The 25659-nt window shown below is 36.4% G+C and overlaps 1 protein-coding gene across 1 annotated transcript in view; it reads left to right on the top strand.

The window, feature by feature from the left end:
* The window catches only part of CPSF2 (cleavage and polyadenylation specific factor 2), a 30199-nt gene extending 5569 nt beyond the window's left edge, over positions 1-24630 (top strand). The window contains exons 3-16 of the mRNA XM_065871032.1: positions 3020-3201; positions 4263-4422; positions 4502-4607; positions 5619-5748; positions 7697-7812; positions 8946-9133; positions 9820-10110; positions 16723-16823; positions 17155-17355; positions 19209-19361; positions 20101-20326; positions 21451-21750; positions 22959-23093; positions 24226-24630. Coding sequence (XP_065727104.1) covers positions 3053-3201; positions 4263-4422; positions 4502-4607; positions 5619-5748; positions 7697-7812; positions 8946-9133; positions 9820-10110; positions 16723-16823; positions 17155-17355; positions 19209-19361; positions 20101-20326; positions 21451-21750; positions 22959-23093; positions 24226-24318 — 2349 coding nt within the window. The 5' untranslated portion in view covers positions 3020-3052 and the 3' untranslated portion in view covers positions 24319-24630. The remainder of the gene's footprint in view (positions 1-3019; positions 3202-4262; positions 4423-4501; positions 4608-5618; positions 5749-7696; positions 7813-8945; positions 9134-9819; positions 10111-16722; positions 16824-17154; positions 17356-19208; positions 19362-20100; positions 20327-21450; positions 21751-22958; positions 23094-24225) is intronic.
* Positions 24631-25659: the final 1029 nt, after the last annotated feature.

Genomic DNA, 25659 nt, shown 5'->3' with positions numbered 1-25659 from the left:
GAAATACAATAGAAGTAAAAATGCAGGACTTATTGATGGATTGGATGTGAGCAACAAGTTAAGGAAGGAATCAAGGATGATGCCATCAGAGGCCACATGGTCTTAATGTTGTGGGTTTGGGTAAGATTGCCTAGAGAGAAAAGAGAAAAGAAAGTCCTGCTGAAAAGCACTGCCTCATTTAGAGGTTGAGGGGAGAAAGAGGTATTAACTAAGGTGAGTGACGAATGGCCAGTTAGATATAAAGAAAACCAGGAGAGGGTTGACAGAGGAGAAGAGGAAGGTGTTTCTGGGAGGATGGAGCTGTTACTTTTGTTGACTGCTGCTACGATTTCCAGTAATTTGGGACCACAGAAATGTCTGTTGGCTTCAGTTGTATAGAGGTTTGTCAGTGACCTTGATGAAAGCTCTTGTAGTGATAGGGTAGAGAAAGAAGTCAGATGTAGTAGTGTGAATGGGAGGTGGGAAAGTGGAGACACATCTGTGGACAAATATTCTGAGAAATTTTGCTGTGAAAGGGGAGCGTAGAAATGATGAAGCAGTTGCAGGGGATTGGAGAATTAAGAGAGGGTTCTTTTAAGTTGGGAAATTCTAGAGTATCTTTGTATGCTAATAGGAATGGTACATCAGTGATACGTTGATGATACAGGAGAAGGAGGAGATGACTGAAGAAGTTATCTTTAGAAGAGAAACGAGAGTGGGATTCAGAGCACATACAGGGGATTGGCCTTGGATGAGAGCTGAGCTATTTGTTCCTTATGATAGGAGACACAACAGTATACATGCAGATAGGTTAACAGGGTATTTGGAAAATGAGGGGTTACTGTCTGATTACTTTTATTTTATAATTGAGGAATGAGGTGAGATTATCAACAGAGAGTAGGGTGGAGAGAAGGGTGCGTGATACTTGAGCAGAGAAGAGGAGATGTGAAATGATGGTCTCAGAGATGGAAAGTCAACCTACTAAGAAAAATCAGATTGATAGGTAGGACATAGTGCCTGTTTGAGATCTTTGGCCATGAATTTGAAGAGCAAATAGCATAGTTTTGTGATTGTTTTTTTTTTTCCCCTTCTGGCAACATTGAGCTGCTGGAATAGACAAAGTGAGTGATTGGAATCAATGAGGGTTGGGATTTTGCCAGCCTCGTACAAAGAAGGATTAGAGCAGCAAGATACTTGAGAGTATTTTGCAAAATAATCATGATGGATCGCTGATCAATGGTAAGACATGAGTGGAGACAGGAGGGGGTCATGGACAGTGAAAAAGTAGTCAGTGATAGAGATACCAGTGAGGCTAAAACATTTTTGCAGTGGGAATTCTAGAGTAAGGAAGAATTCTAGAGTAAGGAAGGTGGGAGTGAGAGAGGGAGATAGTTGAAGGTGATATTTTGAAAGTGCTGCAGCCTATTGGCCATGATAAGGTCATGGTTGTGACTGTGGTGGTGGGTAGCTGAAGTGAAATGAAGATTATTGGAGTTGAGAAAGTCAAGGAACTAAGAGGTCAGTATTGAAGCTACTCAGAGGAAGACTGAGTCAGGAACTTAAGTCCTCAGTGAGTGAGGTCAGATTAATAGACGCCAGCAGTGAGGAAGAATAGGAAAGGCTCACGGTGAGCTGGCTGGGCAGCATGACCTTCAATGGGACTGGAGCATTGTGAGGAGGAAGGAGAAGACAGGTTGGAAGCTGCAGTGAGGAGGAAGGAGCACATCCTTCCTGCTTCGGAGGTCAGGGAGTACAAGAGGAAAAAAGGCCTCTTGAGAAGCCTGCAGGAGAAACTAGGTTTCTGTGAAGATTTGCAGGTGAGGAGAATGTTCAGAGAAGAGGTTGAAGTTCCAGGTTAGTGCAGTAGTTCCAGAGGGCATACTGAAAGGATTTCGGAGGGAGAAGAGGTAGTGGATTGGGTCCAATTAGATGTACACATCAGTGATTATGGATAACCTAGGAGTCTTGGATGTTTGGCTATGACCGAGGTAATCAAGGATGGGAGATATGATATGGCAGGATTAGCTCCCTGACAGCCTGTTAAGAACGGTGGGCAGTTTACCTTAGTTTGTTGAGATGACCTTGGGCAGATGGTGAGGGATCGTGAGATATGCAGTGACCTCTCTTACTTGCGTAGTTAGCCAGGAAAGGCTAAAGCTAAGATCTGAAATGTAGCTGTGGAGTTGTACTTTGCTAATCAGTGTTTTTAATAACATCTGTTTAATAGCACACAAATTCTAGGTCCTAAATTCCAGTACATGTGTTCATGTTGTATCTTCTTGAAATATGTAGTAGGCATCCTGACTATATTCTATCAAGTATGTGTTGAGCACCTACTATGTGTCAGGTTCTCTTTTAGAAATTACAAACATAAGGTGCTACCTCTGTTTTTCAGTTGCTCACATTCCAGTGCAAGAGTTCTTAACGTTAAACTCCCTGAAAAATACATGAATTTTTACATGTATATGGGCCTTTTCGTCGTTTTTTAAGGACTGGGGGGAGAAGGAAAGGTCCATAGCCCTTTATCAGATTCTCGGGGGTGGGGGTCCCTTTATTTAAGAACCACTGGTCTACTAGTAGAGAAAGACCCATAAACTAATAACTGTAACGCGGTGTAATTACTGCCATTGCAGAGCAAAATAAAGGAGGAAGAAATTTACCGTGAAGAATAAGTTCACTAATTTAGTATACATTTATTTATTGAGGAACTTTGTAGCCTCCATTCTAGGTAATTTACACATTATTTGAAGTCTTCCATCATCCTTTTTATGTATATATTAATACTCATGATTTATAGACTAGGATACATAAGTGAGGAAAAGTTAATTAACTTGCCCAGAACCACATAGGAGTAGATTCAAATACGGGTCTGTCTGATTCCAAAATCTACTTTTCATTAAACCACACTGGGGAGCCACAGAAGGACTCTTTGTAAACAGGAGTGTGTAAGATTATGTTTGTACCTTTACGCTTAGCAATGATGGAAATAGGTCTTTAAAATGACTTTTATGTTTAACTATGTTTTTATTTCTATTGAAAGAACCTTTTGGATTGTTGTTATTGGACCGAAAAAATGACATCTATTATCAAATTAACTACCCTTTCTGGGGTCCAGGAAGAGTCTGCTCTTTGCTATCTTCTCCAAGTCGATGAGTTTAGATTTTTATTGGACTGTGGCTGGGATGAGCACTTTTCTATGGATATTATAGATTCCCTGAGGAAGTAAGTTGCTGTTAATATTTCCACACTTTTAGTAAATCAGCTTCTCTTTTTTACACTGTTATACCATTTTGATGTTACACAGTATTTGCTTTTTTGCTCTAATTTAGTTGATAGTAAAATATTTAGTTTTACTTATGCTGAAGAGCCAAATACTGACTGTTTTTATTTGTGTAGTTTTGATTGACTCAAGCTGTGTTTATTGAAATTCAGCAAAATATTAAGTTAATTGTTACTTGCTCGATGGAACTCAGTAGAAATTTTTGCACCCTAATTTTAGAAAAAGAGTAAGATTAAGTTTATAAGAATTTGAAGAGAGGAAAAACCTTCCTTGTAAAAGTTCTTCAGTCAGATCACATTAGCTTATTTTCTATTATCTTTTGATGCAATTCCTGTTATCTTTTGATTCAATTTGAGAACTGATAGTTAGACCGTGAGATACAAAAGGATACTAATCCATCACAGAAAAATTTAGTTACGCTAGCAGTATTGGACTAATTATGGAAGGAACCAGGACTTAGACATTTAAGACACTTAGAACTTGTAGCAAAAAATTTTTTTCTTATTTTTTTTGTTGATAAGAACATATTATTCATTGACTAATTGAAGTTTTACTATCATGAATATACTGTCAGTCACCATGCTAAAAAGCTGAGACAAAAATCCATAATAAATATGTGGCCTCTTAAATATCCTTTCCTTAACAATTTCTTAAATTCTAAGCTGAGTTCTTGAACTTAAATTAATAGTATACAAGATAGCCACTTGAAATCAGCTTATGTGTGGTGTCTACTGTTTCCCTTTCTTTTTCCTTTTTTTAAAAAAATGTGTCTAGACACTATATATTTATGTGCAACTTATACCATAGTTTTGATCTCTACATAGGACAGGGGTAGTAATAATTGAAATTCATAGGTAACATAATTTTAGGTCTTAGTTTTTTTCTTTTACCCCAGCATAGTCTTCGATTCAGAGTACTGAGAGGAATCAGAACTGGCAAATTAATTTTGAGTATCCACCCTTGGGAACAAGACTGAGAAACAGTCATTTTGATTGTGTTCTAGGCATGTTCACCAGATTGATGCAGTACTGTTGTCTCACCCCGATCCTCTCCATCTTGGCGCCCTACCGTATGCTGTCGGAAAGTTGGGTCTGAACTGTGCTATCTATGCAACCATTCCTGTTTATAAAATGGGGCAGATGTTCATGTATGATCTTTATCAGGTAATTTAAGCAATTAAAAAAAAATTTTAACACTCCTGCAGTGAGCATTTTTAACCTTTTATTTGTGTTGTTCTTTTAGTCCCGACACAATACAGAAGATTTTACACTCTTTACACTAGATGATGTGGATGCAGCCTTTGATAAAATACAGCAGTTAAAATTCTCTCAGATTGTGAATTTGAAAGGTAAAACCTGTTTCCAGTAGCAAATAATTGGACTAATGGGGTTTAAACTACTGAAAAGTACAAGGGGAATTTGTCATAAAAATTATAGGCCCTATTGTCTGAAGAATAAAAAATTAGCATTTTTTCATAGGGAACTATGAAATTCCCCAAAGTCATTTGAATTTTAAAATATTCCAGACTATATTCTAACAAAATGCAACAGCTCAAGCCTTTTCACATTTAATTTGGGAAACACTTATTTAGTGTTTACTGTATATAGTGCACAAAGGTAAATGTGGCCAGATTCTCTTCCTAAGAGCTCACAGTTAGGTTGAGGACAGTAGATCAGATGGAGGTTGAGTAGCTCAGATGACTAAAGGTAGTGATTGAAGTAAATGAAGTGCTGTGGCAGCACAGCGTAGAACATGCCTGAATTCTAGAATTGAACATTGAAAGAAAATTGTCATTTAATTAGGTCAGGAAGTCATATATTCAGTATACATTTTTCATCTATAGAGAGAATTATATTAAAACATTCTCATAAATTTGAACCCATAAATATGAAAAAATGGCACAAAATGGACTCTGAAGATTAGCCAGGAAGTAACAATGGTCTTAACAGTTTTGCTTGTACTTGTTTTCTATACGATAATTCTTTACCATAATGAGATAAGAATTGTCAATTTAGAGGTTAGCGAAGATGGAAACACTTGATAATTATGTGCACAATAGAAATATTAAAATTTATTAGTTCATGCTAAGTTATTAAATAGTAATGGCAGTCTCTAGCCTTCTATTTATCAGCACAAATATATCTGCAAGAATATATAATAAAATGACAAGAGTGCCTGCATGAAGGTATGGGGTAGCTGGGGGACAGGCGGGTGAGACTTGCATTTCACTGTATGCCTTTTTACTTTTGAATTTTGTATCATTGCGTATGTTACCTATTTAAAAATAGCTAAAAATAAGTAACCTTTCTTTAGGGTTGTGAAAAGAAATCTGAGTACTGTCGTTATCTTGTTGACATAGGTAAAGGACATGGCTTGTCTATCACACCTCTACCAGCTGGTCATATGATAGGTGGAACAATATGGAAGATAGTCAAAGATGGAGAAGAAGAAATTGTTTATGCAGTTGACTTCAACCACAAGAGGGAGATGTAGGTATATCAAGACAAAAGCTAATGGAAATGCAATTCGTATTATTTCATTCTTTGGAGGGAAAATTAGAAACAAAGTTATTTTTTTAACTAGAAATCTAGAGCAGTTTAAAAACATCAAACAGTGAATGTTTTCAGAGTTATTTGCATTGTAAGGGAAAAAGTTTGATATGAGATAAAAGACATTGTTTTGAAATTTACATGCGAATATCCACTTATAAAACAGATTTCTCTCTGGAGATGTTGCAAAGGAGATTAATTTTTGTACAACAAATTATATTTTATATGTTCTTGACCTGCTATTTAGAGGAACTTTGCAGGTGGGGTTTTTTTGTTTTTTCTGTTTTTGATAAAGTCATTAATACCATCTAATATAACTATATTTAAAGTCAGACTCCCTTTAAAAGGGGACACAGTAGTTTAATTTTAAAACTTCATTTTGTACTTATAGCATTTCTATAAAATTGTTTTGGCTTCTTTTGTAATTTCTGTACATCAAGTACATAGCTATTCTATATTAGATTACAGTATCCTCAAGATCTTTTGTATCTTAAGAAATATTTAAGACTAATAAGTTGAATTTTAGGCTCTTGTAATCACAGGTTAATGAGGAAAGATGGGTATTTGAGTAAATGGTATTCAAACATTTTGGGAAAAAACTTGGTTTGTGGGTTTTTTTTTTACCGCATAATGAAATAAATTTCAGTTGGATTAGAATTAAATAGAAAATGAAACAGTATTGGTGAGTCTGATCTCTTGATTTGGAAAAGACTTTGTAAGCAGAGAGGCAGTGGACCAAGTTGCAAAGGAAGACTGCTAGATTTGATTACATACAGGTTTAAAATGTCTGAAACAAACTAAATTAAAGACCTATAAACGAGGGAAAATATTTACATCAAGTTGAGCAAAGACTTATTTATAAGACCAGGTATTAATCAATCAAAAAGATACCAGTTGCAAAATGGACAAAAGTTATAAAGTCAAAAAAGAGACAATTTAAATGATAATGATTTTTTAAATTAAATACTGTTAAAATTGTTTTTAAATGGTAGTATTCTTCTGGGAAATATTTAGTGAGTTGGTCATTCTTTCTGGTTGAACCTTTCTGGAAAAGGGAGAGCTTTCTGAAAAAGGTTAAACCTTTCTGGAAAGCCATTTAGCAATATCATATATTCTAGTAAATACATTTCTAGGAATGTGTCCTAAAGGAACAACTAGAAATGCAATTGAAGCTTTTTGCAGAAGTTTTCTTTGATAGATTATTTATAATGGCAAAAAAAAAAGTAACCTAAATATCAATAAAGGGAAATGACCAAATAAATATTGTATAAACACAACAGAAAGCTTTTATAATTGTTAAAAATCAGATTTAGAAAATGATTTTAATGTCATGGGAGAAAAGTAGGATATAGAACTGAGTATATAATCATATACATGGGATATCACCTTTGTAAAACACATATACCTATATACGCATAGAAAAATTTATTTATCTACTTAGAAGATATACTCCCAAATATTATATCGATTATCTTTTTTTTTTTTTTTTTTTTGGCGGTACACAGGCCTCACACTGTTGTGGCCTCTCCCGTTGCGGAGCACAGGCTCCGGACGCGCAGGCTCAGTGGCCATGGCTCACGGGCCCAGCCGCTTCGCGGCATGTGGGATCTTCCTGGACCGGGGCATGAACCCGTGTCCCCTGCATCGGCAGGCGGACTCTCAACCACTGTGCCACCAGGGAAGCCCTCCATTATCTTTTGAGTGATGGTACTCTGGAAGAGCTTAATTTTCCTTTTTTGAATTTACCAGATTTTCTTATCAAGGAACATGTATACTTTTATAGTTAGAAAAGGAAAAAACCTTATAAAAGAAGTTATTTTTTAGGTAAGAAAAGCTATTGTTTATTTGAAATGATATAAAGTATTCCTCTTCTTCAACTTCGTTATAGCCACTTAAATGGATGTTCCCTGGAAATGCTAAGCAGACCGTCTCTACTTATCACAGATTCATTTAATGCTACGTATGTGCAGCCGAGGAGAAAACAAAGAGACGAGCAACTTCTGAGTATGTATTGCATACTGTCCTTTGTACAGAGCTAGGGAAGTGCATGGTAGTATGAATTACTGTTTATTCTGTCCTGTTTGACATTTTTCTTGTCATATGAGATTGGCTAACTCTAGTATTTTTGAAAAAATATTATGTGACCATATCAGTATTTTTACAAAAAGATGCTTTAATTGGTTTGAATTTAACTTCTGTGGGATAGGTATAAAGATTGGTTTCTTCCTGCCATTCGGCACATAGCTAGCTCTCACTGGTATATGTCTAGGGAACATCAAAATATATAAAGATCTCGTATAAATCTACTAGAAAAACATTTACACTCTAAAAGAAAAATGAACAAAGGAGGTAAATGAGGGTGCAAATAGTCTGCTGATTTTGGTGTTTGGGTGTTTTATGCTCTAATCTAGTAGTCTTGATTCTAAAGAGATGTATCTCGGCCATCCCTGGTTACTTCTGCTTTGGCTTGAGCCCTATTACCTTACATTCTTTTTTTGTAAGCTGCATGGGAATTCAACAGGGAAAATTGGATTCCACTTTCAACATGTTTGATACCACTGCCTTCATTTTTCTACTTAAAAAGTATGACTTATATACTGTGTTACTCTAACTTTTAAGAAGTTTTCAATTCTTGGTATTTTTTTGTTGTTTGTTTGTTTTTGCTAGAGTTTGATTTGACTAAATATTTCCAAGCAGACTTTCATCTAGAAAGTCTTTTATTGGAAGAGGGAATATTATTTATCTTTTATTCTACAGGCATACATACATACAAAACATGTATGTATTAATCTAAACTATAAATGTGTGTGTATAAATTTGGGAATTATGTTTTATAATGAAGTTCATTGAGGTAGGCAGGTAAGACCAGAGTGACCTGGAAACCCAAGGCTGATTGCATTTGCCCTATTCACCCAATTTTCCCAGTATACTATACAAATGTCATTTTCTATGTATACTGTGGGGGAAAGGGTTGGAAACCACCGATTTATAATTTTTCAATGGAAAAAAAAATTGAGAGTTAATGGCATTCTTATAAATTATAGTCTTCATAGTAAAAACATGGAGATAAAGTTATCTTTAATTTTATAGCAAAGTATTGTTATGTTCTGTAAGGATTTTACATTCTTGTTTTCTAGCAAATGTCCTGGAAACACTTCGAGGTGATGGAAATGTGTTAATAGCAGTGGACACTGCTGGCCGGGTTTTGGAACTTGCTCAACTCCTTGATCAAATTTGGAGAACTAAAGATGCAGGATTGGGTGTTTACTCATTGGCACTCCTAAATAATGTCAGTTATAATGTGGTGGAGTTTTCTAAGTCCCAGGTTTGTTTTCATGTTATCATTTGTAATAAAGATGTTTGCTACAGAGATTGGGCTTAGGGAAAACAATGTGTTAATTGCCCTTTGGATTTTCTTTTTCTCTTCGGGTTGATGATAATAATGTTGATAATGATGATGATGATGATAAAAACTAAAAATCAACCACTTACTGTTCTGTACATTTTGTGTATTATTTTCATTTAATCCTTATATATCCTATGAAGTAGGTTCTGTTTTTGTCCCCATTTTACAGACTGGGCAACTTGGTTCTCTAATGTTTAGTATCACAATCTGTAAAATGACGGCAAAAGTAGAACCTACTTCATAGGATATAATTGTTAGAATCTGTTTTTCTCTTCCTTTTGGATAAGCTCTTTCTCTTGAAGTAGCAATGTCTGGGGTAAGATATTCATTTAGAACTTATATACCGCCTTCTGAATAAGATTTAAGGTGACTTATAACTGCAACATAATGCAAAATTAGATTTCTAGGGATGAATTTCTGGGAAGATCTGATGGGGAATAGAAACAGACAATAAGCTGCTTATTAACATGGTACAAATATAAGCAGCCATTGGTGGGAAAAAGACTTTAAACAAGATGGAATTTGAACTCCTTGACTATTGTAGGATACATTGAGGTTATAATACAGTATTTTCTAATTATTGTCACCTTTCCCCCCCATATTAGGTAGAATGGATGAGTGATAAATTGATGAGATGTTTTGAAGACAAAAGAAATAATCCATTTCAGTTTCGTCATCTCTCTCTATGTCATGGTCTTTCTGACTTGGCTCGAGTACCTAGCCCTAAAGTGGTACTTGCCAGCCAGCCCGACCTGGAATGTGGATTTTCAAGGGATCTCTTTATTCAGTGGTGCCAGGACCCTAAAAACTCGATCATTCTAACTTACAGAACTACTCCTGGGACTTTAGCACGTTTCCTAATTGATAATCCTTCTGAAAAAATTACAGAAATAGAGGTAAGTGCTTGTATCTGAACTTTATCTTTTTTCTTTTTTGGCCGCACTGTGTGGCGTGTGAAATCTTAGTTCCCTGACCAGGGATTGAACCCATGCCCCTTGCAGTGGAAGCATGAAGCCTTAACCACTGGACTGCCATGGAAGTCCATGAACCTTATCTTAAAATTGTTTGGGAGGTACATTATACAAGATGTTTATAACAGTGACCCAAAATAAAACTTGAAGTTGTTTCAGGATTTTTATCTAACAGTAGAGAAGCTTTAACAGCACATATTTCAGAGCTCCTTAATTGGAAACTCTCAGTATTGAACCCTTCCATGGTACCCTCTGGAACCATACCCAGAGAGTATGCATATATGCTGTATTCTTATTTGCTCTTTGAAAAATTCCTTTCACATCCTTCCTGTAATTGAAATCTGGCTATTTCCTGATGATTTCTTTTTCCTGTAGCCTTCTCTTTCATGCTTTGTGTACTTTGGGCGGGGTAGGTATCCTTGTTCTGTGTTGCAGCTTTCAAGCCATTTCTCTTCCCTCTGTAGTTCATGCTGTCAGACTTGAAAATACACTGACCCCTCCTTGTTTCAGACACTGATCTCTTGGTCATTCTCTGTTGTTCATCGGTGACTTTAGACCCTGGTTCACAGTCTTCCAGTCCACTCATACTCAGGACTCTATTCTTGATGACTTTAGCATCCATATGTATGATTTATCCAGTTTTTGGCCCTCTCAGTTCCTTGACACCTTATTTCTTAATGATCTTTTCCTCCACTCCACCTCAGCCATCCCTTCCCATGATCATGCTGTCCACTCCCATGGTCATACCTTTAACCTTGTTATGATCTCCAGATCTCTCCCTCAAGCATCCCACTCTGGTCTCATAGCTGACTTTCTCTAGTACTCTCATGCCAGCAATTCTTTGGTCCCATTGGGACTTTCAATTCATGAACCTCACCACTTCTGCTAATCATCATTGTTCCATCTTCTGGCTGTGTTGGGTCTTCATTGCTGCACACAGGCTTTCTCTAGTTGCAGTGAGCGGGGGCTGCTCTTCGTTGCGGTGCGGTGGCTTCTCTCTTGCGGGGCACAGGCTCTAGGCGCGCGGACTTCAGCAGTTGTGGCGCATGGGCTCAGTAGTTGTGGCTCGCGGGCTCTAGAGCGCAGGCTTGGTAGTTGTGGCGCATGGGCATAGTTGCTCTGTGGCATGTGGGATCCTCCCAGACCAGGGCTCAAACCCGTGTCCCCTGCATTGGCAGGCGGACTCCCAGCCACTGCGCCACCAGGGAAGCCCCATATGTCTAGGGTTCTTTGCCCTCTCACCTTGTTAGGGGTATTTCTTCTGTAATTATTCTTTTTCTCTCCATTATCTATCACCTTTTCCCTCTACTTGGTGACATCCAAAGTAATTTTTACTATTCCTCCTCTACTCCCAAACTTGTTCTTCTCTGAGTCTTCCTCATGTCATGGACTAGCAGTGCTTTCCACATATTTATTCAAGCCCCAAATACAGAAATTTAAAAAATGTTCATTGAAGTGTAATATATACTGAAAAGTTTGCATATTGTAAGTGTACAGCGTGATGAATTTTCACAAATTGAACACACCTGTCTAGCTTATACCCAGATCAAGAAACAGACTATTACCAGTACCCCAGATACCCCCTTTCTGATCCTCCCTGTCCTTCCACGGGTAACCACTATCCAGGCTTCTAATGCACAGATTATTAAAATTTATTTTCAGTTCCTTACTTTTCTCTCACTACCCATATCTAATCCAGGAGAAAGTCCTATTGACTCAACCTCCAGATATATCCTAAATCTGTCTACTTTTCTCCATCTCCACTCCCAATCATCCTAGCCCATGCTAGTGGTGTTGCCTGGACTGTGCAGTGGTTTTCTAATTGGTTTCACTGTTTTTACTTTTATACTCCCTTAATCCTTTCTTCTCATAGCGGCCAAAGACATATCTTTCCCTTTCACTCTGTCTCTGTCTCTCATTTTATTGTGGTAAAGCCACATAACATTAAATTTACCATCTGAACCATTTTTAAGGGTCCAGCACAGCAGTGTTAACTATATGAACATTGGTGTACAATAGATCTCTAGAACTTTTCATCTTGCAAAAAGTTCTGTACCCATTGAACAACTCCCAAAGGCATCTTTTAAAAATTCATCATTTCATGTCATTCCCTTGCTTAAACCCTCAGGTGGCTTCCTTCTACTCTTTGAATAAAATTCACACTCCTTACCTGGGCTTTCAAGATCCCACTGACCTGATCTCCACCCACTTTTCTGACCATATGTCATTCCATTGTCTTTATGCTCAACACTGCTTCACTGCATCAGGGTCTCCTGCCTCTGATGGTCTTCCCAGCTTTGCACTTGGTCACTCCTTGTCATTCAAGTCTCAGTTTAAAGGTCACCTCCTCAGGTAGGGCTTCTCTGACCACCAGCCTACTACTCAGTTAGTTGCCAACCCATCACATTACTTTATTTTTCCTAGCTCCCATTACTATCTGATATTTTCCTTTGTTTGTTGTCTTCCTTTTCCTACTACCAACTAGAATACAAGTTCCATGAGAAAGGGAGCTTGTTTTTTTGTATCCCTAGCACCCAGAACAGTGCTTGGTACATTGAAGGTCCTCAATAAATGTGTTGGTTGAATTCATGAATGACCAAATAGGTGAATAGGCAATAAACCAGATTTCTTATCATGTTAGATAAGAGTTTACTATGTATGGTATTTTTTCATCTACATTTATCATTCTCTAGAGTCAAATCTTACTCATTTAAGAAGAGCAAAAACAGTAAATGAATAAGGGTTAATGAATTGGAGTAAATTTGATTAGGAAAAAGGAATAACTTGGAGGTAATACAGTGAAGGACTAGGGTGAAAAACATCTTAGGGTTGACTATTCTAGAAATGTGTTTTTGAATATAGTCATTAACTTTAGATACCTTAAATGAAAAATAAGATGGAGAGTAGAATTTATTATAGCAACAGGCATAAAGTAAATCATGAGGTAAATGTTCTGTCAAAGTTTATTTGTGGTTAAGATAGAGATCTATGTAAACTGCTGAGAGTGTGTACTACAGGAAAATAATGACACTTTTCTAAATTGAACTTATTTCCAAGTAAGCAAATGTGGGATGCCAGGTGTAACATGTAAATCACTCTTTCATCCTATATAGTAGAAACACTTGATTTTGGTTTAATTTTTTTTGTTGCTTTTTATTTTAAAATAATTTCAATGTTAACAGAAAAGTTATAAAAAATAGTATACCCAGATTTCCCAGTTGTCAACATTTTACTGGATTTGCCTTATGACTTCTTTTTATACATATAGACACAATATTAGATATTTTTTTGAAAGTAAGCTGCAGGTATTCCATCATTACCTCTAAACACAGCAGTGTGTATTACCTAGAAACAAGGACTCTCCTGCAAAACTGTTGTATAATACATCCATTGAAATAAGGAAATAAGCACCGATATGATACTACCATTTCATCCACTGACTCCACTTGACTTTTGGTGAATGCTCCAACAATGTCCTTTATAATTATCCTTTCCTTTTTTTTTTTTTTTTTTGCGGTACGCGGGCCTCTCACTGTTGTGGCCTCTCCCGTTGCGGAGCACAGGCTCCGGACGCGCAGGCTCAGCGGCCATGGCTCATGGGCCTAGCCGCTCCGCGGCATGTGGCGGATCTTCCCAGACCGGGCCACGAACCCGTGTCCCCTGCATCGGCAGGCGGACTCTCAAGCACTGCGCCACCAGGGGAAGCCCAACCCTTTCCTTTTTTGTTCGGAATCCCATCCAGGATTACACATTGCATTTAGTTGTCATGACTTGACATTTTTGAAGCATATATGTTCTAGATTTCTTTTTCTTTTTACATACAAATATCTATATGATTTTTTTTAAAAAAGAAATGGGGCCAAATTATCCACATATTTTTGAACAGTGAAAGTAGATACAGATTTACTGTATTTAATACTTGGTATTAATAAATTTTCAAATGTTTTTGAATAAGTGAATGAATTCTTTTTAATAATTCTTTAATAATACATTATGTATACGTACTTTGATTATTTAATCCAGTGGTTCCCAAAAGTATGGTGTAAGGACCCCTGGGGACTACCTGAGATGCTTTCATGGAGTCCACAGACTGTTTTTCATGATAATATTAAGATGTTATTTGCCTTTTACTGTGTCTACATTTATATTGACGAGTGAAAGCAATGGTGGGTAAAGTGCTGGTGCCTTAGCATAAATCAGGGCAGTGGCACCAAACTGTATGATTAATCACTGCATTTTGCATTATCACACACTTGTAGTTCAAAAAAGTCAGTTTCACTTAAGAATGTCCTTGATGAAGCAGTAAAAGTTACTAACTTAATTAAATCCTTCTAGTAAAAAGGTTTTTTTTAATAATCTGAGTGCCAAGATGTGAAATATACAAAAGCACTTGTGTTGCATACTGAAATATGATGTTTGTCCTGAAGAAAACCACTTGTGTAATTGTTTGAGTTGTTGAGTTAAACTAGCCACTTTTTTTTTCCTGAAACACTGGTTTTACTTGAAGTAATGACATAGTTATTCAGACTTGGCTATTTGGCAAATATTTTCCCAAAAATAAATAATTGAGCTTGTGGATCTAAGGAAAACAATTGATAGCATTTCTTGCCTCAATCTGATAAAATTGAAACTTTCAAGTGAAAATTAGAATTTTGGAAAACTTACGCCCGTCACTGTGAGACTGACAACTTAAAAGAATTTTCTGATGAGATTGGTGGTGATATTTGCAAATGTGATTTTTAAAAATATTGTCAATATTTGTAAGATCTGTGTAACTTAGTGAACTAGTATTTTCCAAATAACTACTGCATGAAGTTGCAAAATAATGTACAAATAAAAGATCCGAAGTGTAAGATAAATCAGTAAATTTTAGTAACAGTATAAAAGTTATCGGTATCGTTACAGATTCCACATTACAACCAACCTTTAAGAAACTACCACTTTCTGAGTTTTAATGTAATATCAAAGAAGAATATTCATGAAAAGGCTATTTAAAAATTTTTTCCAACTATTCATCTGTGTGAGGCTGGATTTTCTTCATATACTTTAACCAAAACAATATATTGCAAGAGATTGAATGCAGAAGCAGATGTGAGAATCCAGCTGTCTTCTATTGAGCTAGATATTAAAGAGACTTGCAGAAATGTAAAATAATGCCATACATCTTACTAATTTTTTTGCTTTGGAAACTATACTTATCTTTTGTAAAAAATGATGTTAATGTTAACATGTAATGAATGGTTTTATTACTTTTTAATGAACAGATAAATATTTTTTAAATCTCTCAGTTTTAATTTCTGATATGGTAAGTATTAATAAATATAACCCACAAAACCCAGAAATTATTTGAGGTTCTCAGAATCTTTTTTTTTTTGGCTGTGTTGGGTCTTCATTTCTGTGCGAGGGCTTTCTGTAGTTGCGGCATGCGGGGGCCACTCTTCATGGGGGTGCATGCCTCTCACTATTGCGGCCTCTCTTGTTGCGGAGCACAGACTCCAGACGCGCAGGCTCGGTAGTTGTGGCTCACGGGCCTAGTTGCTCCGCAGCATGTGGGATCTTCCCAGACCAGGGCTAGAACCCATGTCCCCTGCATTGGCAGGCAGATTCTCAACCACTGCGCCACCAGGGAAGCCCTCAGTAATTTTTAAGAGTCTAAAAGAGATCAAAAAGTTTGGGAACTACTGATTTAATCATTCCATGTTGATGGATTTTAAAGTTATGTCCAGTTTTTTACTATTACAAACATTGCTGCCATGTACTTTTTTTCTTCATGTTTGTGTGATCATTTCAGTAGGATAAATTCCTAGAAGTAGAAATGCTGTGTTAAACAACAAGCACATTTTTAGTTTTAGATGTTGACAAACTGCCTTCTAACATAGTCGCACTAATTTTCCCAGAGCAGATGAAAGTACCCTTTCCCCATTTAGTAATTAGCATTGCCAATTTCATAAATTAAAAGATGGTATTACATTTAAATCTTTTTCAAAAATCATTAGTAAAGTTATATATCTTTTTTTGGCTATTATTTTTCTTATTTTATAAATTGCTTGTATATCATTTTGTCCTTTTTTGATCTTTTTCTTAACCGATTTGGAAGAGCTCTTAGGACAGAGTAGCTTCTGATAGTCAAATAGTGCTGCAAATAATTTTCTCAGTTTCTTTAAATTTCATGAGATTTAAAATGTCAGAATATTTTTTTCCCTGTCACCATATTTATTCACGTTTTCTTTTGGGTTTTATGTCATGTGTAGGTCTCACCTACACCAAATTATAAAAATACTTCTCTGTATTTTCTTTGCCTGATTGGTGATTTTTAGCCAGTTTGATTTAAATTAAACCCATCCTGGAAATGTGACAGCTCCATTTTAGTCCTAATCTAAATAGGATCTGTAATTGCACATAATGGAAACTTAAATAATTTCAGAGGAAAATTTAGTTTAAAGATGATGAATCAATTTAGAGATGTGATGTATCTCATACCCCACTGCCTTAACCCCCTAACATTGATATTTCCTTTCATCTGCTATTTTTCTTTAGTTGAGGAAACGTGTGAAACTTGAAGGGAAAGAACTTGAAGAATACTTGGAAAAAGAGAAACTAAAGAAAGAAGCTGCTAAAAAACTTGAACAGTCAAAAGAGTAAGTTGTTTCCAGACAGATTAGAAGTTTATGTAAGTAATTTGATAACTTATTTCTGGACAAAAACGTTTAATTGAAAATATTTAAATTTTCTTTTGACTTTATTACTTTTATTACATCTTTCCAGTGGTGCTAGAATACTAAATCCTTTCAGTGCTAATGTTAATTTACTAACTGGCTGTTAATGCTCTATGTCACAAAATATCAATCCAGTAATATTATCATTATCATTGAATTAATAGTGAATGTTAATTCATTAATAATTTTGTAAATATTAATTAAAAGTCTTTTGGGGACTTTATGACCTTTACCTTTTCCCAAACTCCCTTAGGGCAGACATAGATTCCAGTGATGAGAGTGACGTTGAGGAAGATATTGACCAGCCATCAGCTCATAAGACTAAGCACGACCTGATGATGAAAGGTGAAGGTAGTCGTAAAGGAAGTTTCTTCAAACAGGCTAAAAAGTCTTATCCTATGTTTCCTGCCCCAGAAGAAAGAATTAAATGGGATGAATATGGAGAAATTATCAAGTATGTGAGCAAAACAAGTTTTTCTTTCTTACAGATTGGAGGTAGTAACTGTATTGTCATTTTAGCTCAAAGAATTTGGTCTTTCTGGTCATCATGTACTTAGTTTCTGAGTATCTCAGCTTGTAGTTTGAAATATAAAAATAGAAAGGTCGAGGAACATATAGAGAGTTAATAATAAAGGAAAACTGGTAGTTTTATTACTTAGGTATGTGAAATGTTTAAAATGATGATCAGGACTCTTTCATGCCCTCCCCACTTAAAAAGAGGTAAGGGATGTGCATTGGAGAAAGACATATGATAGGAAGAACTTTTGATGGCTAAGGTTATGTTAAGTTTGGGAAATGGTTTATGTCTCAAGTAGTGCTGCACACATGCTTTAGTTACAAGAGGAATAGGAGATAGTGTGAGTGGAACCATAGAAAATCTACCAAATCTATACCCACTATTAGAAAAACAACTGAAATCACACATTCTAATCACAGATTTGAAAACACCACTATCCTGAATAAAGATCAGTAAGTGTCAACTGCCTTTTAGCATAATGCACGCTGTCTTTCACAATTTGGTTTCTCCCTACTTTTCTATTATATTTCTCTATATTTCTCTTACAGCAGTGTGTGTTCTCCACTCCGGTGGTTCCAGCCTTCTCTCAGTTTCCCCCTGCTCAGCTTTTTCATGTCATGCCTTTACCCATGTTCTTCCTTCAGCCTGGTTCTACCTTCCCATCCCAAGCTTTCAGGCTGCTGAATCTGGCCTCACAAACCACTGGAAAACTTACCTGTCTCTCCCTTGCCACCGCAACACAGTTAGTTCCCTCTCTTTTACTTTCTTTGTAAATATCTTGAGCCTATGGTCTTAGGTCATCCTTGAATTTCATTAGGAAAATTCTACTGTTTACTTGGCCCTCTAAAATAGTAGGGAGAAGAACTAACAATCTAAACAGTATTGGTGAGTTTGCTTACCATTTCAGTTAATTAATGGCCAATCTGTTTATCATATGGACAGTGCTCTTCAGCTTCAATTTTCTTATCTGAAAAATGGGGGTAAGAATACAACAAGGTTATGCTTTTGAAGGCGCTTAGCACAGAACCTGACTCATAGTAAATGCACTTTAAGTGGTTGCTACTACAGTTGTTATGTGGATTACAGTTCGAGATGTTGGGCTCCTGCAGTAATCTAGATGTTGGGCGACAGAGGCCTGGATTCTCAGGAGTGTGAGGGGATTTGGGGGTAGGGCATGATAAATGTAGAGATCAGAGAGAACATTAAAAAAGTTTGCTTTTTAATTTTAATGTACAACTCTCTGATATTGGAAAATAGTCGTGCTAGTAGTTTGTTGAAATAAAGATGAAGGCTTTTGAGGGGCTAATGGTTTTGTATCTCAGGTTTCTCTGTAATGTGCAAAAATGGAGAGTCATCTGCTTTCATCGGGCAGGGAAGGAATAATGTGGGTGTCTTAAGGAAACCAAAGGAGATCTGAGATTTATAAGGACTGGAAATTGACAAGAGAAACCACAGAAATTGAGAAAAAGAATTACTGAAACAAATGCAGGGCCAGGTTGCAAGAATACTTATGATAGCCACTAAGGTCTTCTAATGACGTGTGTAGATAGGGCCTTTTCACTCACCCACATGGTGTTTTAAAGTGTACGCCTTGATGGTCATGAAGAACGTAATATATGCAATCATCTGATAATTGATATTGTGAAGTTGCACTGACTTTGGATCAAATGTGTATTTGAATCTTGATATATGTGAGGAGTCTAAAAATTATGCCATCTACTAATTAGTTGTATGTATTAAATAATATTGGCTTGCTTGTTACTGCTTCTAATTAGAGACTTTTTATTTAGACCAGAGGATTTCTTAGTGCCAGAACTTCAAGCTACTGAAGAAGAAAAAAGCAAATTAGAGTCTGGCCTGACAAATGGAGATGAACCCATGGATCAGGATTTATCTGATGTTCCTACTAAGTGTATTTCTACAACAGAATCTATAGAAATAAAGTAAGTGCTCTCGTTGCATTTTGAGCATAGATTAGGAGGTAAAATTTCAAGCGCTTGAGTCACATAATTTACATTGTTTCAAAAGTGAGATTTCTGAATATCCTCTAGTAAGTTTGTGCTTTTAAAATGTAATTTTTTTCTTCTTGTGAAGTATGGTGGTTTTTTTCCCCTTCATTAATGATATTTGAATGCCAAAATGAATTGGTGGTGAGGAGGGGGTTAAACTTTAAATTGTACATGTATGTGAAAAAACATTCTTTCTGGTCTTTCTAGTAAGTCTAGTAGCAGGTGAGCTTGTATAATTCCAAGTTTAATTTTTCTAAATGCTTGTTTAATAAACTCCTTGACTCAAACATCTCTGCGAGTGCATTAACATCTTAAAAATACCACTGTGTCTTAAAAATACCACTATGTCTTAAAAATAGCCACTGTGCCTTAAAAAATTGTGAACCTTTTTTCTTTATTTAGTGCAGTTAACACCAGTAAATGATCATTTTGGAATATATTTTTTCAAGTTATCAGAGAGCAAAGTGGCTTTTTGTCTAGTGGTATCATCTAGTATACATTCTTGGGTGTGGCTAAGAGCTCAATAATACATATTAACAATATAACACGTGTATTCCTCAAATCCTCATTCTACATATTGATACATTTCTTTCCTGATGATAAAAGCCATTAAAAACCTAATTTTAGAATTAACTTACCAGAAAAGTAAGCTTGAATAATCATGTAATTACAGAGCCAGGGTTACTTACATAGACTATGAAGGACGCTCTGATGGGGATTCCATTAAGAAAATCATCAATCAAATGAAACCACGACAGTTGATCATTGTCCATGGACCACCAGAGGCCAGTCAGGATCTTGCAGAGTGCTGCCGTGGGTTTGGTGGGAAAGATATTAAAGTGTACATGCCAAAGCTACATGAAACAGTCGATGCCACTAGTGAAACTCATATCTACCAGGTAAGTACGCTGGCATTTGAGCCACGTAGAAGTAAGTACTTTTTGTTGCAGATTAGGACAGATAGATTAGGAATCCAGTGGTGAGCGAAACAAATGTGGTCCCTTGTCCTAGCAGATTTTATAGTCTGTGGGGCTTGTACCAAGGAAATAGCATTTATCATACTGTTATACCTCTGATAGAGGAAGTACAGGATGCTATGAGAGTATAAAGAGGGAGATTCCAACCCAAATTTGGGAGGTTTAGAAACAGTTTCCCAGAGGAAGGGATAACTAGGCTGAATCCCGACGGCTATTTAGATTGGTTATCAGGGTGGTATATAGAGTGGTAAAGAGAGGGAGAAAAAGTGTTCCAGGCAGAGGGAACAACATTTGTGAAAGTGTAGAGGTGAGGGGAATGGGGAGTGTTTAGGAATTCAGAAGTTTTCTAAAAATTCACAGATGTTAAGGTTCTATTCCTAATTGAAAAAAATGGAGACAGGTATAGAAAACAGGAATGGCACAGAGGAAGGCTTGATTAACTCATATCTGGTAGTGGGAGATGGTATCAGGTAAGGCAAGAGTGGTGTCTATATTTGTTTGGAAAAAATGGATTGGAATTCACCAGGCAGCAGCGTCATTCTGGGCAGAACAAGAGGAAGCAGCGTTCCAGGAATATGGAGGTGTGAAACTGTGTGGTATATTGAGGAAACCCTAAGCCATTCAGTACTTCTGAAGTAGCATCAGGCCCTAGGGGATGAGACTGATCAGTGGTTCTCCACCCAGGCTACACATCTGGAGAGCTTTGGGGGAATCAAGGGGCTCAATGTTCTGGCCTTAGTCTCACCAGTTATATTAGAATCACTGGAGGTGGGACCCTGGCGTTAATGTTAAAAAAAAAAAAAAAAAAAATTCCCGTGTGGTCCCAATGTACAGTCAAGGTTAAGAACTTTAAGAAAGTAGACAGGGGCCCTATGATTTTACAGGCCATTAGGTCATTACCAGTTACAGTGAAGATCAGATGAGTGAAAGATTTTCAAATTTTAATACACAGTACTAGAGTTCGAAAATAATAATAGATCATATTTAATTGTTAAGTTATACTCTTTGGGCATTATTTCTCTCCCTCCCCTTTGCATCATATCTAGGTGAGATTAAAAGATTCACTTGTCAGCTCCCTTCAGTTTTGTAAGGCAAAAGATGCTGAATTAGCTTGGATAGATGGTGTCTTAGACATGAGAGTTTCCAAAGTGGACACAGGAGTTATTTTAGAAGAAGGAGAACTTAAGGATGACGGAGAAGACTCAGAAATGCAAGTGGACGCTCCTTCAGATTCTAGCGTTATAGCACAGCAGAAGGCCATGAAAAGTCTGTTTGGAGACGATGAGAAAGAAACAGGTGAAGAAAGTGAGATCATTCCTACTTTGGAACCCTTACCACCTCATGAGGTAAAAAGCTTGTGCTGCTTCTCTCGCTCCTTTAATTTGTCATCCTTTGAATGTTTTTTTAAATGTTTTTAACCATTTAAAATATGTCATATATAGGCTCATTTTGGAGTTAAAAAAAATTAAGATATGTCTCAGTGTGCGTGCATATGTCCTCTATGGCTAGAGAATGATAACGATAGTAAGGAAACCTTTAGCAGATCTTCTTATAAGATACATAATTGTTTCATGATTTGTTTTTCAGTATGGATTTTTAAATATTAAGTTTGATGATTGTGAGGGTCATCTACCTGCTTCCAGTTAGGAGATTTATAATTTTCTAAGAATGTTATACTCTTGTACTCCATTTTTGTGTGTTATTGATTCAACTTAACCACTTTTGGTTTTGATACAGTTAGAAATCATTTATTTCCTATAGGTATAGTTTTAGTCTAGTATTTTATTTACGTGTTCTCAAGAGATAGCTAGTTAACTGGCAGAGCTTCCAGGTAATTAACTTAAAGCAATATTAAAACTATATTATGAGAGTCTGACACGACTGTCAAGTGATGTCTTTGGCCCTCCTATACAATAAACAATGGAGAGACGGCCTCTGTCATTGGATTCCCTTCAAGTACAACAAAATTGTGGGGAGGAATTAGGAACTTTCTTCTCTCTGTGCTAAAGCCGGCACTCGTCAAAGCAACTTCAGAGCATATATCCTCTATGGCTAGAGAATATATTCAAAGCAGTGGCATTAGGTTGAACCGCTTGCCTTTCTGATTCTAAAACCCACGCATTCACTGTGAGGGAGGAAGGAAAGTGGAAGTGGGATCAGGGGAGAATTATCCTCTGAACTGTATACAAAGGACTGGGATCTGGAAAATGAATTTTTTTGTTCAGTTCTGCCTACTCGCACTCTAGTTGACCCCCTTAGGCAAGTGGGGGAGTGAAGAGCATAACATGATCAAACGGCGTTCTGCTATTGTGAGGCACGACTAATAAAATTGATTGTGAAACATTCAGAAAATGTGAAGGGCTTCATAATGTAAAATCATGAGGTAAAATTCAGACTAACTTGGAATGTGATTTATAGTCTTGAAATGATCTGTCAAAGGAATTCAGGGGATAATAGGAAATATCTTAGAGATCATGTGTTATTTCACTTCATTCAGTACAACTGTGTGTCTGGTGTTTTATTTGAAGTTCTTTCCCCTTTAACCTTATCTAAGGTTCCTGGACATCAGTCAGTTTTTATGAATGAACCAAGACTGTCGGACTTCAAACAAGTTCTTTTAAGGGAGGGGATCCAAGCTGAGTTCGTAGGAGGTGTACTCGTTTGCAACAATCAAGTAGCAGTCCGTAGAGTAAGTGTGTTTTTAAGAAGGGCTGAATTGAACAGATGCTCCTGATGTTTAGTTATTTTGAATTCTGTAATTCTTTTTTTTTTTTTTTTTTTATTATTTTCCTTTAATAAATATCAGAAATCACAAAGATAATCAAGGACATTGTAAGAAATTAATTTTTAGCCTTAAGACTGACATGTTTTTAGTTTCACAATAACTACTGTTCCCTCCTATTTAACTAAAGATGTTATAAATTGATAAAATAATAAAACAATTATTAGATACTTGAAAAGACAAGTATTTTTTTTTTTTTTTTTTTTTTTTTTTTTAAACATCTTTATTGGGGTATAATTGCTTTACAATGGTGTGTTAGTTTCTGATTTATAACAAAGTGAATCAGCTATACATATACATGTGCTCCCATGTGTCTTCCCTCCTGCATCTCCCTCCCTCCCACTCTCCCCCTCCCACCCCTCCAGGCTGTCCCAAAGCCCCGAGCTAATATCCCTGTGCCTTGCGGCTGCTTCCCCCCAGCTATCCACCCCACCACGTTTGTTAGTGTGTATATGTCCATGACTCTCTCTCGCCCTGTCAAAACTCACCCTTCCCCCTCCCCATATCCCCAAGTCCGCTCTCCAGTAGGTCTGCGCCTCCATTCCTGTCTTATCCCTAGGTTCTTCATGACATTTTTTCCCCTCAAATTCCATATATATGTGTTAGCATACGGTATCTGTCTTTGTCTTTCTGACTTACTTCACTCTGTATGACAGACTCTAGGTCTATCCATCTCATTACAAATATCTCAATTTCAGAATTCTGTAATTCTTGATTGAATTAATTTTAGAAACTGGAGATCAGTAATTTATAGTGAAGACATCACATTTATAGTGATGACCTTGACGGCTTTTAAAAGTGACTCTCAAAGACGTGATATATAATTTTATTGTAAATTTTTATTATTTGAATCCTGTGACATTTATGTGTCTATGTAAAATTCATGACTTGAATATTATATCCATATTCTGTGAATCAGAGCAGTCCATTTCCTAATCAGTCATAGAGCAATCTAGTTAATATATTTTGGTTATTATGTCTGCATGTTAATGGATAGAAAGTCTGCTAAATAACTTATTTTTTTTTACTTGGTTTCTAGACGGAAACTGGACGCATTGGATTAGAAGGCTGCCTTTGTCAAGATTTTTATAGGATAAGAGACCTTTTATATGAACAGTATGCCATTGTGTAAAGGACATGATGTCAAGAAGTATCTGTTTGACCTTCCTAAGAAAAAAGGATTCTTACTCTAAGCTTTTGCATTTTCGTTTTGTAACATACAAAAAGAATCTGCCAGAAAAACTTAACATGCATTAGATTTTTAAAAATGTAAATAGAAACCATATTGCTAATGCTGAAATGAGCATGCTACCTTTTGGCTTTCAGAGTGAGAGATCCTTACAAGTGTGCAGGCCCTGGAGTTGAAGGTGATTGGCTTCCTTTAGAGACCCCTTATTCTAGAAGGGCTTGTTACTTGAATAAAACAATGCAACTTAGCAAACCAGTTCATGGCCTTAGAGAAACATGTTTGCATGAATTCTTGCAAACTGTTTCTTACATTTTCTGGAATGAAAAATGAGAATTTATCTTAAAAAGATGCACTATAAGAAAACCCTGATGAAACAGTTTTTTGAGCCTATGTATTTAAAAAACGAAAAAAACAGAGTGTGTGCTGTACTTCTCTTGCATTCCTGTATGCAGTTTTCTTCACAGGGAGCTTATCTGCTCCATGCCTACGTTTCCCAGTACTTCACGCTACTGTGAGATGGTACACATTTGGCTCAGAAACCAGTTTTTATTTCTCCCATTTCCTTTTTTGTCAAGATTTTGTTGTTGTTGTTGTTCAGCTTGAATTATAACACCATCATTTGAATATGCATAATTCAGAAAAACTCCCTGACGTGTTCTAGTCTTAAAGGTCCTGCATGCATTTTAAACACATCTTAACTATCAGCTAGGTTGCTGTACTGGAGACTGTTTTGTGCTTTGCTTTTAGGGAAACAAATGTTGAACCTCATATTTTTATAAGGTAACAGTATAATTAAAAGGTGTAAAGGTCTTCATCTCTTAGGCTTGCTTTCTCCTAAGGTTGCCCAAGCAGTGGTTGGATTTTATACACATTACTACAGAAATAATACTGAAGTTGAATAAGGCCGTCCATTCTATGTTCATCTCTTTCTTGGGGCTAGCAGCCCTGATACAGTATAAACCACTTGTGTTTAAGAGTAAAAACAGTATATGCAGTTCTCATTGACTTAAAAATGAAAGTCATGTCACCCTATTGTAATCTGTGGGTGCTTTTTTAGAATGTAGCTTAATCATGACAGACCTTGATGTTTATTTCTTATTTAAACCCTACTCTTTACACTTAAGCATTTTTAGAAGGGTCAGATTTCTTGTTTAAGAAACTATATGGAACTATGTATAATACAACTCAGTGATATCAGACAAGAATTAATATTTCACTCTATTTCAAATGCTTAGAAAGCTTTTATTGTGAGTTAAATTGCTAATGCAAAGTTTACAGCCTTCT

This window comes from Phocoena phocoena, chromosome 2, assembly GCF_963924675.1.
Source record: "Phocoena phocoena chromosome 2, mPhoPho1.1, whole genome shotgun sequence".
NCBI classification, from domain to species: Eukaryota; Metazoa; Chordata; class Mammalia; order Artiodactyla; family Phocoenidae; genus Phocoena; species Phocoena phocoena.
This window is presented reverse-complemented; position numbering and strand designations above follow the sequence as displayed.